Source organism: Carcharodon carcharias, chromosome 11, assembly GCF_017639515.1.
Source record: "Carcharodon carcharias isolate sCarCar2 chromosome 11, sCarCar2.pri, whole genome shotgun sequence".
NCBI lineage: Eukaryota > Metazoa > Chordata > Chondrichthyes > Lamniformes > Lamnidae > Carcharodon > Carcharodon carcharias.
This window is the reverse complement of record NC_054477.1, coordinates 31,523,401-31,538,390: the sequence shown is the minus strand read 5'-3', so window position 1 is coordinate 31,538,390 and position 14,990 is coordinate 31,523,401. Positions and strand designations below refer to the sequence as shown.

The 14,990-nt window shown below is 48.6% G+C and overlaps 1 protein-coding gene across 1 annotated transcript in view; it reads left to right on the top strand.

The window, feature by feature from the left end:
- The window catches only part of LOC121283863 (rho guanine nucleotide exchange factor 17-like), a 502,814-nt gene that overhangs the window by 347,206 nt on the left and 140,618 nt on the right, over positions 1-14,990 (top strand). Inside the window, exon 5 of the mRNA XM_041198663.1 lies at positions 400-492. Coding sequence (XP_041054597.1) covers positions 400-492 — 93 coding nt within the window. The remainder of the gene's footprint in view (positions 1-399; positions 493-14,990) is intronic.

Sequence of the window (14,990 nt, the reverse complement as noted above, 5' to 3'; positions counted from 1 at the left end):
CCTGGCAGCTGTGGCCACCTCACAAGTAGAGTTAAAAAATTACAGATCTCTCCAGATGCCACCTCATGGACCTCCTCTTACAGTAGCACTGCTGTCCTTCCAAGGCTGCGTGTCTTCTGATTGGGCCTGCTGCTTCAGGAAGCTGCTCACCATCCTTAATTGGATAGCAGATCCGGAGGCAGCTCCTTAATTGGCTGCCTCCAGGGAGATCTCCCAGGCAGGTATCTTGACAAGTGCGGAGTTTGGACCTGGAAATGGTCCCGTTCCACTGTTATTTTTATAGGGCATAAGATTCCACCCCAGATTTCCCAGCTTGTGACTTGTGAGTTGCAAGGGTTTGGTTGGAGGACATGGTGATGGAACTAACACTCTTCACACCCTAACTCTCTTACATTGCAGCAAAGCATGAGGGAGAATAAGGAGAAGCAAGCACTGTCTGATTTAATGATCAAGCCAGTTCAGCGAATTCCCCGCTACGAGCTTTTGATAAAGGTAAGAACATGCAGAACATTGATGTCAAAAGCAACTGTTTGGCGTATAGGAAGAAGCCAACTAACTCAGGAAAACACTGAAGGCTAAATCCAAACAAGTTAGTTCAGAATATAGTATGTGTGGCACAATTTGCCAATCTTAAGGCCTAATCATTTGTAGGTTTATAAAGAAAAGGAAAACGAAACAATCTTTGCTGCATGAAGTATAATTTCTATGACTTGGAATGTTCACCTTCTGAACTGTTTGTCCAAACAGTGTAGGACAGGGAGTGTAATGACTATAAGGAAAGGCAAGGACCTCAGCTATCCCCTAGTACTGCACACTACAGGACAGATGTCAGCTCATTTCTAGAAGTTCATTGAATTTAATCTTAACCGTTCAGCTATGGACTCATCTGGTGAGCAGCCTACCAATGGTCTTACTGAGTGATGTTGTCTTGAGAGGCCACTGGATAACGAAAGTCATTAAAAATACATGGGAAATCCCAGAAGCAGCGTTTATGTTGTGATCTGCACTTTTAAAGAGGGGGGAGGTGCTTTGTTAGCTTGAGTTTATTTCAGCTGTAGGCTCAGTTCTAAGCCCATGCTTTGTAATTGCTGCTTTAGGAATATTTGCACTGTGGCAATTATTTTACATCTCCTGCACCAATATTTTTTTGAAAGATCTATTATTTATTTCCCCCAGGATTTCTGGCTGATGTTATGCTTTCAATTGTACCATTTTAAATGAAATATTTCACAGATCTGGAAGAATATTTTGCAAGATTTATCCTGATGGATTGCGCCTTTATATGAGCTAATCTTGTGCCAACTGTGAGGTGACCTGCAGTAACTCCCCACTGTGACACAGTGCACCCTCTAATGACAAATGAACTGTATAAAATATTCTAGCCTGGGTTATGCACTCACCAGCCTGTGATTTTCTGTGATTAACTATAATTCATGGATAATCACTGGCGACAGCCTCACTGTAACAAACTCCTTTACTGTAACACTCTGAGGTACATATACCACAACCTCGCATGTAATGTCCATTGGTTTTCATCGCTGCACCATTGGTAGTGTACTTTAGCTGCCACTCCCTCTCCCTCTCCCTCTCTCTCTCTCTATCTCTGTCTCTTGTTTTGGTCACGCCAGTATCTCATGTCCTTTAGTGTAAACATTTGTTTGGCAATGCTCCTGTGAAGCATCTTAGGACATTTTACTGTGTTGAAGGCACTATATAAATGCAAGTTCTTGTTTGTTGCTTACTTGCTATTGAAGTAAACACTATTGACGTTACACACAATTTGTGAAGCTGCTGAAGGCTTCATGGGTTAGTCTTACAGATAATTTACTATAGTTTTGTTGACTGAGGAGCCATAACACTAAGATATTTCAGGAATTACTTCTAAATCCATATTAAATAAAAGTAGCTATTGGTGCTTGGAACTGTTTTGTCAAACCATTGACATGTGTATTTACCCAGAGATATTGACCTACGTGGATCTGTCATAGTATGTTATCCCTGTTCAATTGTTTCTGTCCACTTTCGATATTCTGCCAGGTATAGCAGGTCCAGTCACTTCTCTAAGGGTGTGTGGGGCTGGCCAATATCTAATTTAGTATTAGCAAGTCACAGAGGTGTGAGAGTAGGACCACCTTGTGGTCTGTGCTGGATATTGTGTCTTTCACACCTGCAGTCAGTTGGTGTTTCTGCCATATTTCCAAAGAAGGACTGAAGCATACAAGTGAGGTGAGCTAAATACAAATCATCAGCTGCATTATTTTACAGACAGCAAGTGAAATGCCAAATCTTCCTCAGGAAGAAGTGGAATAATGAAAATATGCCACACTGTCCATATTGGTGAGATCACTATGGTTTGCCTGTTTAGCCTTCTGCTCCTGACCGGCTCTGTGCTTGAGAAAATGAGTTTTCCCTTCTAGGCCAATTCTCTAGGCCCAGCTTGCTGACCGCCCATTGTCTCTTTGTGTTTTTCTGTCTTTGCTCTCAGAGAGTAGGAAGGCAGTCCCTCTGACTTCTTCCCCAGTCAGTGATTCACTAATAAACTTATCTGTAAAACTCGGCACCACTCCTAGCCACTTTGGGATTATTGTTTAAAGCAGGCTTGTCCAACCGGCAGCCCGCTGGCCAGATTGTGGCCCCTGAAGCCATTCTATTGGCCCCCGGAGCCAGTCTCTCAAGTGCCGGTCAGAAAGGTAAGTAGAGAGGAAGATTCTGCAAAGAGCTGCTCTTCCAATCAAAGGCCATTCCTCTCCTGCGTTGGCTGCTGTTAGGCTCACTAAAATAAAATGGAATTAATTCACAAGATAAGTAACTTACCTGAATGTGGAGCCATGCTCCTCCCAGACTGGGGCCAGTCTATATGAGGAAAGTGGAGTACTTCTGAACAGCTAAAGGACATAACGTGCCACGGATACTGGCCACTGAGGTTTCAGCCAAGCTCCCCATATTTCCCTGTGACAGAAAACTCAGTGAAGCCCCTCTCCACCATGTACCCACACACATACACACTATAATCAGCCCCTTTCCTACCCCCCCAAACACACTGTAAGCAGCCTCCTTCCCTACCCCAACACACATTATAGTCAGGCCCTTTCCCTACAACCCCCACACACTATAATCAACCTCTATCTTATCCCCACACACACTATAATCAGCCTCCTTCCCTACCCCCATACACATTATAGTCAGCCCCATTCCCTGCCCTCCCACACACTATAATCAGCCCCTATCCCTACCTGCACACACTATAATCAGCCCCTTTCCCTACTCACATACACATTATAATCAGCCCCTTTGCCTACCCACACACACTATAATCAGCCGCTTTCCCTAACCCCCCACACACTATAATCAGCCCCTTTCCCTACCCGCCCCCCCCACCATTATCAACCGCTTTCCCTACCCACACACACTATAATCAGCCTCTTTCCCTACCCACACACACTATAATCAGCCCCTTTCATTACCCACACACACTATAATCAGCCCCTTTACCTATCCACACACTCTATAATCAGCCCCTTTCCCTACCTGCACACACTACAATCAGCCACTTACCCTACCCCCACACACACTACAATCAGCTCATTTCCTTACCGCCACACACACTATAATCAGCCCCTTTCCCTACCCACACACTCTATAATCAGCCCCTTTCCCTACCCACACACACTATAATCAGCCACTTTCCCTACCCCCACACACACTATAATCAGCCCCTTTCCCTACCCCCACACACACTATAAACAGTCCCTTTCCCTACCCCACACACTATAATCAGCCCCTTTCCCGACCCACACACACTATAATCAGCCCCTTTCACTACCCACACTATAATCCGCCTCTTTCCCTACCCACACACACACTATAATCAGCCCCTTTCCCTGCCCACACACACTCTAATCAGCCCCTTTCCCTACCCCCTCTCACACTATAATCAGCCCCTTTTCCTACATCCCCACTCTATAATCAGCCCCTTTCTCTACCTACACACACCATAATCAGCTCCTTTCCCTACCCTCACACACAATAATCATCCCCTTTACCTACCGCCACCCCACACTATAATTAGCCCCTTTCCCTACCCACACACACTATAATCAGCCCCTTTCCCCACTCCCCCCACACTATAATCAGCCCCTTTTCCTACCCACATACTCACTATAATCAGCTCCTTTCCCTAATCCCCCCCCCACACTATAATCAGCCCCTTTCCCGACCCCCACACACTATAATCAGCCCATTTCCCTACCCACACGCACTATAATCAGCCCCTTTCCCTACCCCCACACACACCATAATCAGCCCCTTTCCCTACCCACAGACACGATAATCAGCCACTTTCCCTACCCAAACACACAATAATCAGCCCCTTTCACTACCCGCACACACTATAATCAGCCCCTTTCCCTACCCCCACACACACTATAATCAGCCCCTTTCCCTACCCACACACTCTATAATCGGCCCCTTTCCCTACCTGCACACACTCTATAATCAGCTCCCTTCCCTACCCACACTAACTATAATCAGCTGCTTTCCCTACCCACACACGCTATAATCAGCCCCTTTCCCTACCCACACACACTACAATCAGCCCCTTTCCCTACCCATACACACTATGAAAACCCTCTTTCTCTACCCGCCCACACTATAATCAGCCCCTTTTCCTACGCATATACACACTATAATCAGCTCCTTTCCCTAACCTCACACACAATAATCATCCCCTTTACCTACCGCCACTCCACAATATAATCAGCCCCTTTCCTTACCCACACACACTATCATCAGCCTCTTTCCCTACCCCATAGTATAATCAGCCCCTTTCCCTACCTGCACACACACTATAATCAGCCCCTTTCCCTACCTGCACAAACTATAATCAGCCCCTTTCCCTACCCACACACACTATAATCAGCCTCTTTCCCTACCCCATAGTATAATCAGCCCCTTTCCCTACCTGCACACACACTATAATCAGCCTCTTTTCCTACCTGCACACACACTATAATCAGCCTCTTTTCCTACCTGCACACACACTATAATCAGCCCCTTTCCCTACCTGCACACACACTATAATCAGCCCCTTTCCCTACTCACAAACACAATAATCAGCCCCTTTCCCTAACCACACACTCTATTATCAGCCGCTTGCCCTTCCCCGACACACTACAATCAGCACCTTTCCCTACCCACACACTCTACAATCAGCCCCTTTCCCTACCCACACACTCTATAATCAGCCCCTTTCCCTATCCACACACACACTATAATCAGCCCCTTTCCCTACCCACACACTCTATAATCAGCCCCTTTCCCTACCCCCTCCCCGACACTATGTAAGCCTCTTTCCCTACCCACACACTCTATAATCAGCCCCTTTTCCTACCCCCCCACACTATAATCAGCCCCTTTCCCTACCCCTCCCACTATAATCAGCCCCTTTCCCTACCGCCAACACACGCTATAATGAGCCCCTTTCCCTACCCCCCCACACTATAATCAGCCCCTTTCCCTACCCCCCACACTATAATCAGCCCCTTTCCCTACCTGCACACACACTATAATCAGCCCCTTACCCTACCCGCACACACACTATAATCAGCCCCTTTCCCTACCCACAGACACTATAATCAGCCCCTTTACCTACCCAAACACACTATAATCAGCCCCTTTCCTTACCCACACGCACAATAATCAGCCCCTTTCCCTACCCACACACACAATAATCAGCCCCTTTCCCTACTTGCACACACACAATAATCAGCCCCTTTCCCTACCCACACACACAATAATCAGCCCCTTTCCCTACTTGCACACACACAATAATCAGCCCCTTTCCCTATTTGCACACACACTATAATCAGCCCCTTTCCCTACCCACACACACAATAATCAGCCCCTTTCCCTAACCACACACTCTATTATCAGCCGCTTGCCCTTCCCCCACACACTACAATCAGCCCCTTTCCCTACCCACACTCTCTACAATCAGCCCCTTTCCCTACCCACACACTCTATAATCAGCCCCTTTCCCTACCCACACACAGACTATAATCAGCCCCTTTCCCTACCCACACACTCTATAATCAGCCCCTTTCCCTACCCCCTCCCCGACACTATATAAGCCTCTTTCCCTACCCACACACTCTATAATCAGCCCCTTTTCCTACCCCCCCCCCACACTATAATCAGCCCCTTTCCCTACCCCTCCCACTATAATCAGCCCCTTTCCCTACCGCCAACACACGCTATAATGAGCCCCTTTCCCTACCCCCTCACACTATAATCAGCCCCTTTCCCTACCCCCCACACTATAATCAGCCCCTTTCCCTACCTGCACACACTATAATCAGCCCCTTACCCTACCCGCACACACACTATAATCAGCCCCTTTCCCTACCCACAGACACTATAATCAGCCCCTTTACCTACCCAAACACACTATAATCAGCCCCTTTCCTTACCCACACACACAATAATCAGCCCCTTTCCCTACCCACACACACAATAATCAGCCCCTTTCCCTACTTGTACACACACAATAATCAGCCCCTTTACCTACCCACACACACAATAATCAGCCCCTTTCCCTACTTGCACACACACACAATAATCAGCCCCTTTCCCTATTTGCACACACACGATAATCAGCCCCTTTCCCTATTTGCACACACACTATAATCAGCCCCTTTCCCTACCCACACACACAATAATCAGCCCCTTTCCCTACCCACACACACAATAATCAGCCCCTTTCCCTACTTGCACACACGCAATAATCAGCCCCTTTCCCTACCCACACACACAATAATCAGCCCCTTTCCCTACTTGCACACACACAATAATCAGCCCCTTTCCCTATTTGCACACGCACGATAATCAGCCCCTTTCCCTATTTGCACACACACTATAATCAGCCCCTTTCCCTACCCACACACACAATAATCAGCCCCTTTCCCTACCCACACACACAATAATCAGCCCCTTTCCCTACTTGCACACACGCAATAATCAGCCCCTTTCCCTACTTGCACACACACTATAATCAGCCCCTTTCCGTACTTGCACACACACTATAATCAGCCCCTTTCCCTACCCACACACACAATAATCAGCCCCTTTCCCTACTTGCACACACACTATAATCAGCCCCTTTCCCTACTTGCACACACACTATAATCAGCCCCTTTCCCTGCCCAAACACACTATAATCAGCGCCTTTACCTACCCACACACACAATAATCAGCCCCTTTCCCTACCTGCACACACACTATAATCAGCCCCTTTCCCTACCCACACACACTATAATCAGCCCCTTTCCCTACCCACGCACACAATAATCAGCCCCTTTCCCTACCTGCACACACACTATAATCAGCCCCTTTACCTACCCACACACACTATAATCAGCCCCTTTCCCTACCCACACACACTATAATCAGCCCCTTTCCCTACCTGCACACACACTATAATCAGCCCCTTTCCCTACCTGCACACACTATAATCAGCCCCTTTCCTTACCCACACACACAATAATCAGCCCCTTTCCCTACCTGCACACACACTATAATCAGCCCCTTTCCCTACCCACACTCACTATAATCAGCCACTTTCCCTACCCCCACACACACCATAATCAGCCCCTTTCCCTACCCACACACTCTATAATCAGCCCCTTTCCCTACCCACACACTCTATAATCAGCCCCTTTCCCTATCCCCACACACTATAATCAGCTCCTTTCCCTACCCCCACACACAATATAATCAGCCCCTTTCCCTACCCACACACTCTATAATCAGCCTCTTTCCCTACCCCCACACACTATAATCAGCCCCTTTCCCTACCCCCACACACACTATAATCAGCCCCTTTCCCTACCCACACACTCTATAATCAGTCCCATTACCTGCCCACATTCACTATAATCCCCACATTCACTATAATCAGCCCCTTTCCCTACCCCCACACACTCAACAATCAGCCCCTTTCCCTACCCACACACACTATAATCAGCCCCTTTCCCCACCCACACACTCTATAATCAGCCCCTTTCCCTACCCCCTCACACACTATAATCAGCCCCTTTTCCTACATCCCCACTCTATAATCAGCCCCTTTCTCTACCTACACACACCATAAACAGCGCCTTTACCTATCCCCACACAGTATAATCAGCTCCTTTCCCTATCCCGCCCACACTATAATCAGCCCCTTTTCCTACCCCCACAAACTATAATCAGCCCCTTTCCCTAACCCCCCACAGTATAATCAGCCCCTTTCCCTACCCCCTCACACACTATAATCAGACCCTATCCCTACCCACACACACTATGATCAGCCCATTTCCCTGCCCACACACACTATAATCAGCCCCTTTCCCTACCTGCACACACACTATAATCAGCCTCTTTCCCTACCCCCATACTATAATCAGCCCCTTTCCCTACCCGCACACACACTATAATCAGCCCCTTTCCCACCTGCACACAGTATAATCAGCCCCTTTCCCTACCCGCACACACTATAATCAGCCCCTTTCCCTACCCGCACACACTATCATCAGCCTCTTTCCCTACCCATTAGTATAATCAGCCCATTTCCCTACCTGCACACACACTATCATCAGCCTCTTTCCCTACCCCATAGTATAATCAGCCCCTTTCCCTACCTGCACACACACTATAATCAGCCCCTTTCCCTACCCACACACACTATAATCAGCCTCTTTTCCTACCCCCATACTATAATCAGCCCCTTTCCCTACCTGCACACACACTATAATCAGCCCCTTTCCCACCTGCACACAGTATAATCAGCCCCTTTCCCTACCCACACACACAATAATCAGCCCCTTTCCCTACCTGCACACACACTATAATCAGCCCCTTTCCCTACCCACACTCACTATAATCAGCCACTTTCCCTACCCCCACACACACCATAATCAGCCCCTTTCCCTACCCACACACTCTATAATCAGCCCCTTTCCCTACCCACACACTCTATAATCAGCCCCTTTCCCTATCCCCACACACTATAATCAGCTCCTTTCCCTACCCCCACACACAATATAATCAGCCCCTTTCCCTACCCACACACTCTATAATCAGCCTCTTTCCCTACCCCCACACACTATAATCAGCCCCTTTCCCTACCCCCACACACACTATAATCAGCCCCTTTCCCTACCCACACACTCTATAATCAGTCCCATTACCTGCCCACATTCACTATAATCAGCCCCTTTCCCTACCCCCACACACTCAACAATCAGCCCCTTTCCCTACCCACACACACTATAATCAGCCCCTTTCCCCACCCACACACTCTATAATCAGCCCCTTTCCCTAACCCCACACACACAATAATCCGCCCCTTTCCCTACCCACACACTCTATAATCAGCCCCTTTCCCTACCCCCCCACACTATAATCAGCCCCTTTCCCTACCCCCACACACTCTATAATCAGCCCCTTTCCCTACCCCCACACACTCTATAATCAGCCCCTTTTCCTACCCCTGCACACACTATAATCAGCCCCTTTCCCTACCTGCACACACACTATAATCAGCCCCTTTCCCTACCTGCACACACTATAATCAGCCACTTTCCCTACCCACACACACAATAATCAGCCCCTTTCCCTATCTGCACACACACTATAATCAGCCCATTTCCCTACCCACACGCACTATAATCAGCCCCTTTCCCTACCCCCACACACACCATAATCAGCCCCTTTCCCTACCCCCACACACACCAAAATCAGCCCCTTTCCCTACCCACAGACACAATAATCAGCCCCTTTCCCTACCCAAACACACAATAATCAGCCCCTTTCACTACCCGCACACACTATAATCAGTCCCTTTCCCTACCCACACACACTATAATCAGCCACTTTCCCTACCTCCACACACACTATAATCAGCTCCTTTCCTTACCGCCACACACACTATAATCAGCCACTTTCCCTACCCCGACACACACTATAATCAGCTCCTTTCCTTACTGCCACACACACTATAATCAGCCCCTTTCCCTACCCACACACTATAATCAGCCCCTTTCTGTACCCACACACACTATAATCAGCTCGTTTCCCTACCCTCACACACTATAATCAGCCCCTTTCACTACCCACAATATAATCAGCCCCTTTACCTACCACCCCCCATACTATAATCAGCCCCTTTCCCTACCCACACACACACTATAATCAGCCCCTTTCCCTACCTGCACACACTACAATCAGCCACTTTCCCTATCCACACACACTACAATCAGCCACTTTCCCTACCCCCACACACACTATAATCAGCCCCTTTCCCTACCCCCTCACACACTATAATCAGCCCCTTTTCCTACATCCCCACTCAAAATCAGCCCCTTTCTCTACCTACACACACCATAAACAGCGCCTTTACCTACCCCCACACAGTATAATCAGCTCCTTTCCCTATCCCGCCCACACTATAATCAGCCCCTTTTCCTACCCCCACACACTATAATCAGCCCCTTTCCCTAACCCCCCCACAGTATAATCAGCCCCTTTCCCTACCCCCTCACACACTATAATCAGACCCTATCCCTACCCACACACACTATGATCAGCCCATTTCCCTGCCCACACACACTATAATCAGCCCCTTTCCCTACCTACACACACACTATAATCAGCCTCTTTCCCTACCCCCATACTATAATCAGCCCCTTTCCCTACCCGCACACACACTATAATCAGCCCCTTTCCCACCTGCACACAGTATAATCAGCCCCTTTCCCTACCCGCACACACTATAATCAGCCCCTTTCCCTACCCGCACACACTATAATCAGCCCATTTCCCCACCTGCACACACACTATCATCAGCCTCTTTCCCTACCCCATAGTATAATCAGCCCCTTTCCCTACCTGCACACACACTATAATCAGCCCCTTTCCCTACCCACACACACTATAATCAGCCTCTTTTCCTACCCCCATACTATAATCAGCCCCTTTCCCTACCTGCACACACACTATAATCAGCCCCTTTCCCTACCTGCACAAACTATAATCAGCCCCTTTCCCTACCCACACACACTATAATCAGCCTCTTTCCCTACCCCATAGTATAATCAGCCACTTTCCCTACCTGCACACACACTATAATCAGCCTCTTTTCCTACCTGCACACACACTATAATCAGCCCCTTTCCCTACCTGCACAAAACTATAATCAGCCCCTTTCCCTACTCACAAACACAATAATCAGCCCCTTTCCCTAACCACACACTCTATTATCAGCCACTTTCCCTTCCCCCACACACTACAATCAGCCCCTTTCCCTACCCACACACTCTATAATCAGCCCCTTTCCCTACCCACACACACACTATAATCAGCCCCTTTCCCTACCCACACACTGTATAATCAGCCCCTTTCCCTATCCCCACACACTATAGTCAGCCCCTTTCCCTACCCCCTCCCCGACACTATATCTGCCTCTTTCCCTACCCACACACTCTATAATCAGCCCCTTTTCCTACCCCCCCCACACTATAATCAGCCCCTTTCCCTACCCCTCCCACTATAATCAGCCCCTTTCCCTAACCACACACTCTATTATCAGCCACTTTCCCTTCCCCCACACACTACAATCAGCCCCTTTCCCTACCCACACACTGTATAATCAGCCCCTTTCCCCACCCACACACTCTATAATCAGCCCCTTTCCCTACCCCCACACACTCTATAATCAGCCCCTTTTCCTACCCCCGCACACACTATAATCAGCCCCCTTCCCTACCCACACACACTATAATCAGCCCCTTTCCATACCCCAACACACACTATAATCAGCCCCTTTCCCTTCCCACACACACTATAATCATCCCCTTTCCCTACCCACACACACTATAATCAGCCCCTTTCCCTACCCACACACACTATAATCAGCCCCTTTCCCTACCCCCACACACAATATAATCAGCCCCTTTCCCTACCCACACACTCTATAATCAGCCTCTTTCGCTACCCCCACACACTATAATCAGCCCCTTTCCCTACCCCCACACACACTATAATCAGCCCCTTTCCCTACCCACACACTCTATAATCAGTCCCATTACCTGCCCACATTCACTATAATCAGCCCCTTTCCCTACCCCCACACACTCAACAATCAGCCCCTTTCCCTACCCACACACACTATAATCAGCCCCTTTCCCCACCCACACACTCTATAATCAGCCCCTTTCCCTAACCCCGCACACACTATAATCCGCCCCTTTCCCTACCCACACACTCTATAATCAGCCCCTTTCCCTACCCCCCCACACTATAATCAGCCCCATTCCCTACCCCCACACACTCTATAATCAGCCCCTTTCCCTACCACCACACACTCTATAATCAGCCCCTTTTCCTACCCCAGCACACACTATAATCAGCCCCTTTCCCTACCCACACACACTATAATCAGCCCCTTTCCCTACCTGCACACACACTATGATCAGCCCCTTTCCCTACCTGCACACACTATAATCAGCCACTTTCCCTACCCACACACACAATAATCAGCCCCTTTCCCTATCTGCACACACACTATAATCAGCCCATTTCCCTACCCACACGCACTATAATCAGCCCCTTTCCCTACCCCCACACACACCATAATCAGCCCCTTTCCCTACCCCCACACACACCATAATCAGCCCCTTTCCCTACCCACAGACACAATAATCAGCCCCTTTCCCTACCCAAACACACAATAATCAGCCCCTTTCACTACCCACACACACTATAATCAGTCCCTTTCCCTACCCACACACACTATAATCAGCCACTTTCCCTACCTCCACACACACTATAATCAGCTCCTTTCCTTACCACCACACACACTATAATCAGCCACTTTCCCTACCCCGACACACACTATAATCAGCTCCTTTCCTTGCTGCCACACACACTATAATCAGCCCCTTTCCCTACCCACACACTATAATCAGCCCCTTTCCATACCCACACACACTATAATCAGCTCGTTTCCCTACCCTCACACACTATAATCAGCCCCTTTCACTACCCACAATATAATCAGCCCCTTTACCTACCACCCCCCATACTATAATCAGCCCCTTTCCCTACCCACACACACACTATAATCAGCCCCTTTCCCAACCTGCACACACTACAATCAGCCACTTTCCCTATCCACACACACTACAATCAGCCACTTTCCCTACCCCCACACACACTATAATCAGCCCCTTTCCCTACCCCCTCACACACTATAATCAGCCCCTTTTCCTACATCCCCACTCTATAATCAGCCCCTTTCTCTACCTACACACACCATAAACAGCGCCTTTACCTACCCCCACACAGTATAATCAGCTCCTTTCCCTATCCCGCCCACACTATAATCAGCCCCTTTTCCTACCCCCACACACTATAATCAGCCCCTTTCCCCAACCCCCCACAGTATAATCAGCCCCTTTCCCTACCCCCTCACACACTATAATCAGACCCTATCCCTACCCACACACACTATGATCAGCCCATTTCCCTGCCCACACACACTATAATCAGCCCCTTTCCCTGCCTGCACACACACTATAATCAGCCTCTTTCCCTACCCGCACACACACTATAATCAGCCCCTTTCCCACCTGCACACAGTATAATCAGCCCCTTTCCCTACCCGCACACACTATAATCAGCCCCTTTCCCTACCCGCACACACTATAATCAGCCCATTTCCCTACCTGCACACACACTATCATCAGCCTCTTTCCCTACCCCATAGTATAATCAGCCCCTTTCCCTACCTGCACACACACTATAATCAGCCCCTTTCCCTACCCACACACACTATAATCAGCCTCTTTTCCTACCCCCATACTATAATCAGCCCCTTTCCCTACCTGCACACACACTATAATCAGCCTCTTTTCCTACCTGCACACACACTATAATCAGCCCCTTTCCCTACCTGCACACACACTATCATCAGCCTCTTTCCCTACCCCATAGTATAATCAGCCCCTTTCCCTACCTGCACACACACTATAATCAGCCCCTTTCCCTACCCACACAAACTATAATCAGCCTCTTTCCCTACCCCATAGTATAATCAGCCCCTTTCCCTACCTGCACACACACTATAATCAGCCTCTTTTCCTACCTGCACACACACTATAATCAGCCCCTTTCCCTACCTGCACACACACTATAATCAGCCCCTTTCCCACCTGCACAAAACTATAATCAGCCCCTTTCCCTACTCACAAACACAATAATCAGCCCCTTTCCCTAACCACACACTCTATAATCAGCCCCTTTCCCTACCCACACACACACTATAATCAGCCCCTTTCCCTACCCACACACTCTATAATCAGCCCCTTTCCCTATCCCCACACACTATAGTCAGCCCCTTTCCCTACCCCCTCCCCGACACTATATCAGCCTCTTTCCCAACCCACACACTCTATAATCAGCCCCTTTTCCTACCCCCCCCCACACTATAATCAGCCCCTTTCCCTACCCCTCCCACTATAATCAGCCCCTTTCCCTACCCCCACACACAATATAATCAGCCCCTTTCCCTACCCACACACTCTATAATCAGCCTCTTTCCCTACCCCCACACACTATAATCAGCCCCTTTCCCTACCCCCACACACACTATAATCAGCCCCTTTCCCTACCCACACACTCTATAATCATTCCCATTACCTGCCCACATTCACTATAATCAGCCCCTTTCCCTACCCCCACACACTCAACAATCAGCCCCTTTCCCTACCCACACACACTATAATCAGCCCCTTTCCCCACCCACACACTCTATAATCAGCCCCTTTCCCTAACCCCACACACACTATAATCCGCCCCTTTCCCTACCCACACACTCTATAATCAGCCCCTTTCCCTACCCCCCCACACTATAATCAGCCCCTTTCCCTACCCCCACACACTCTATAATCAGCCCC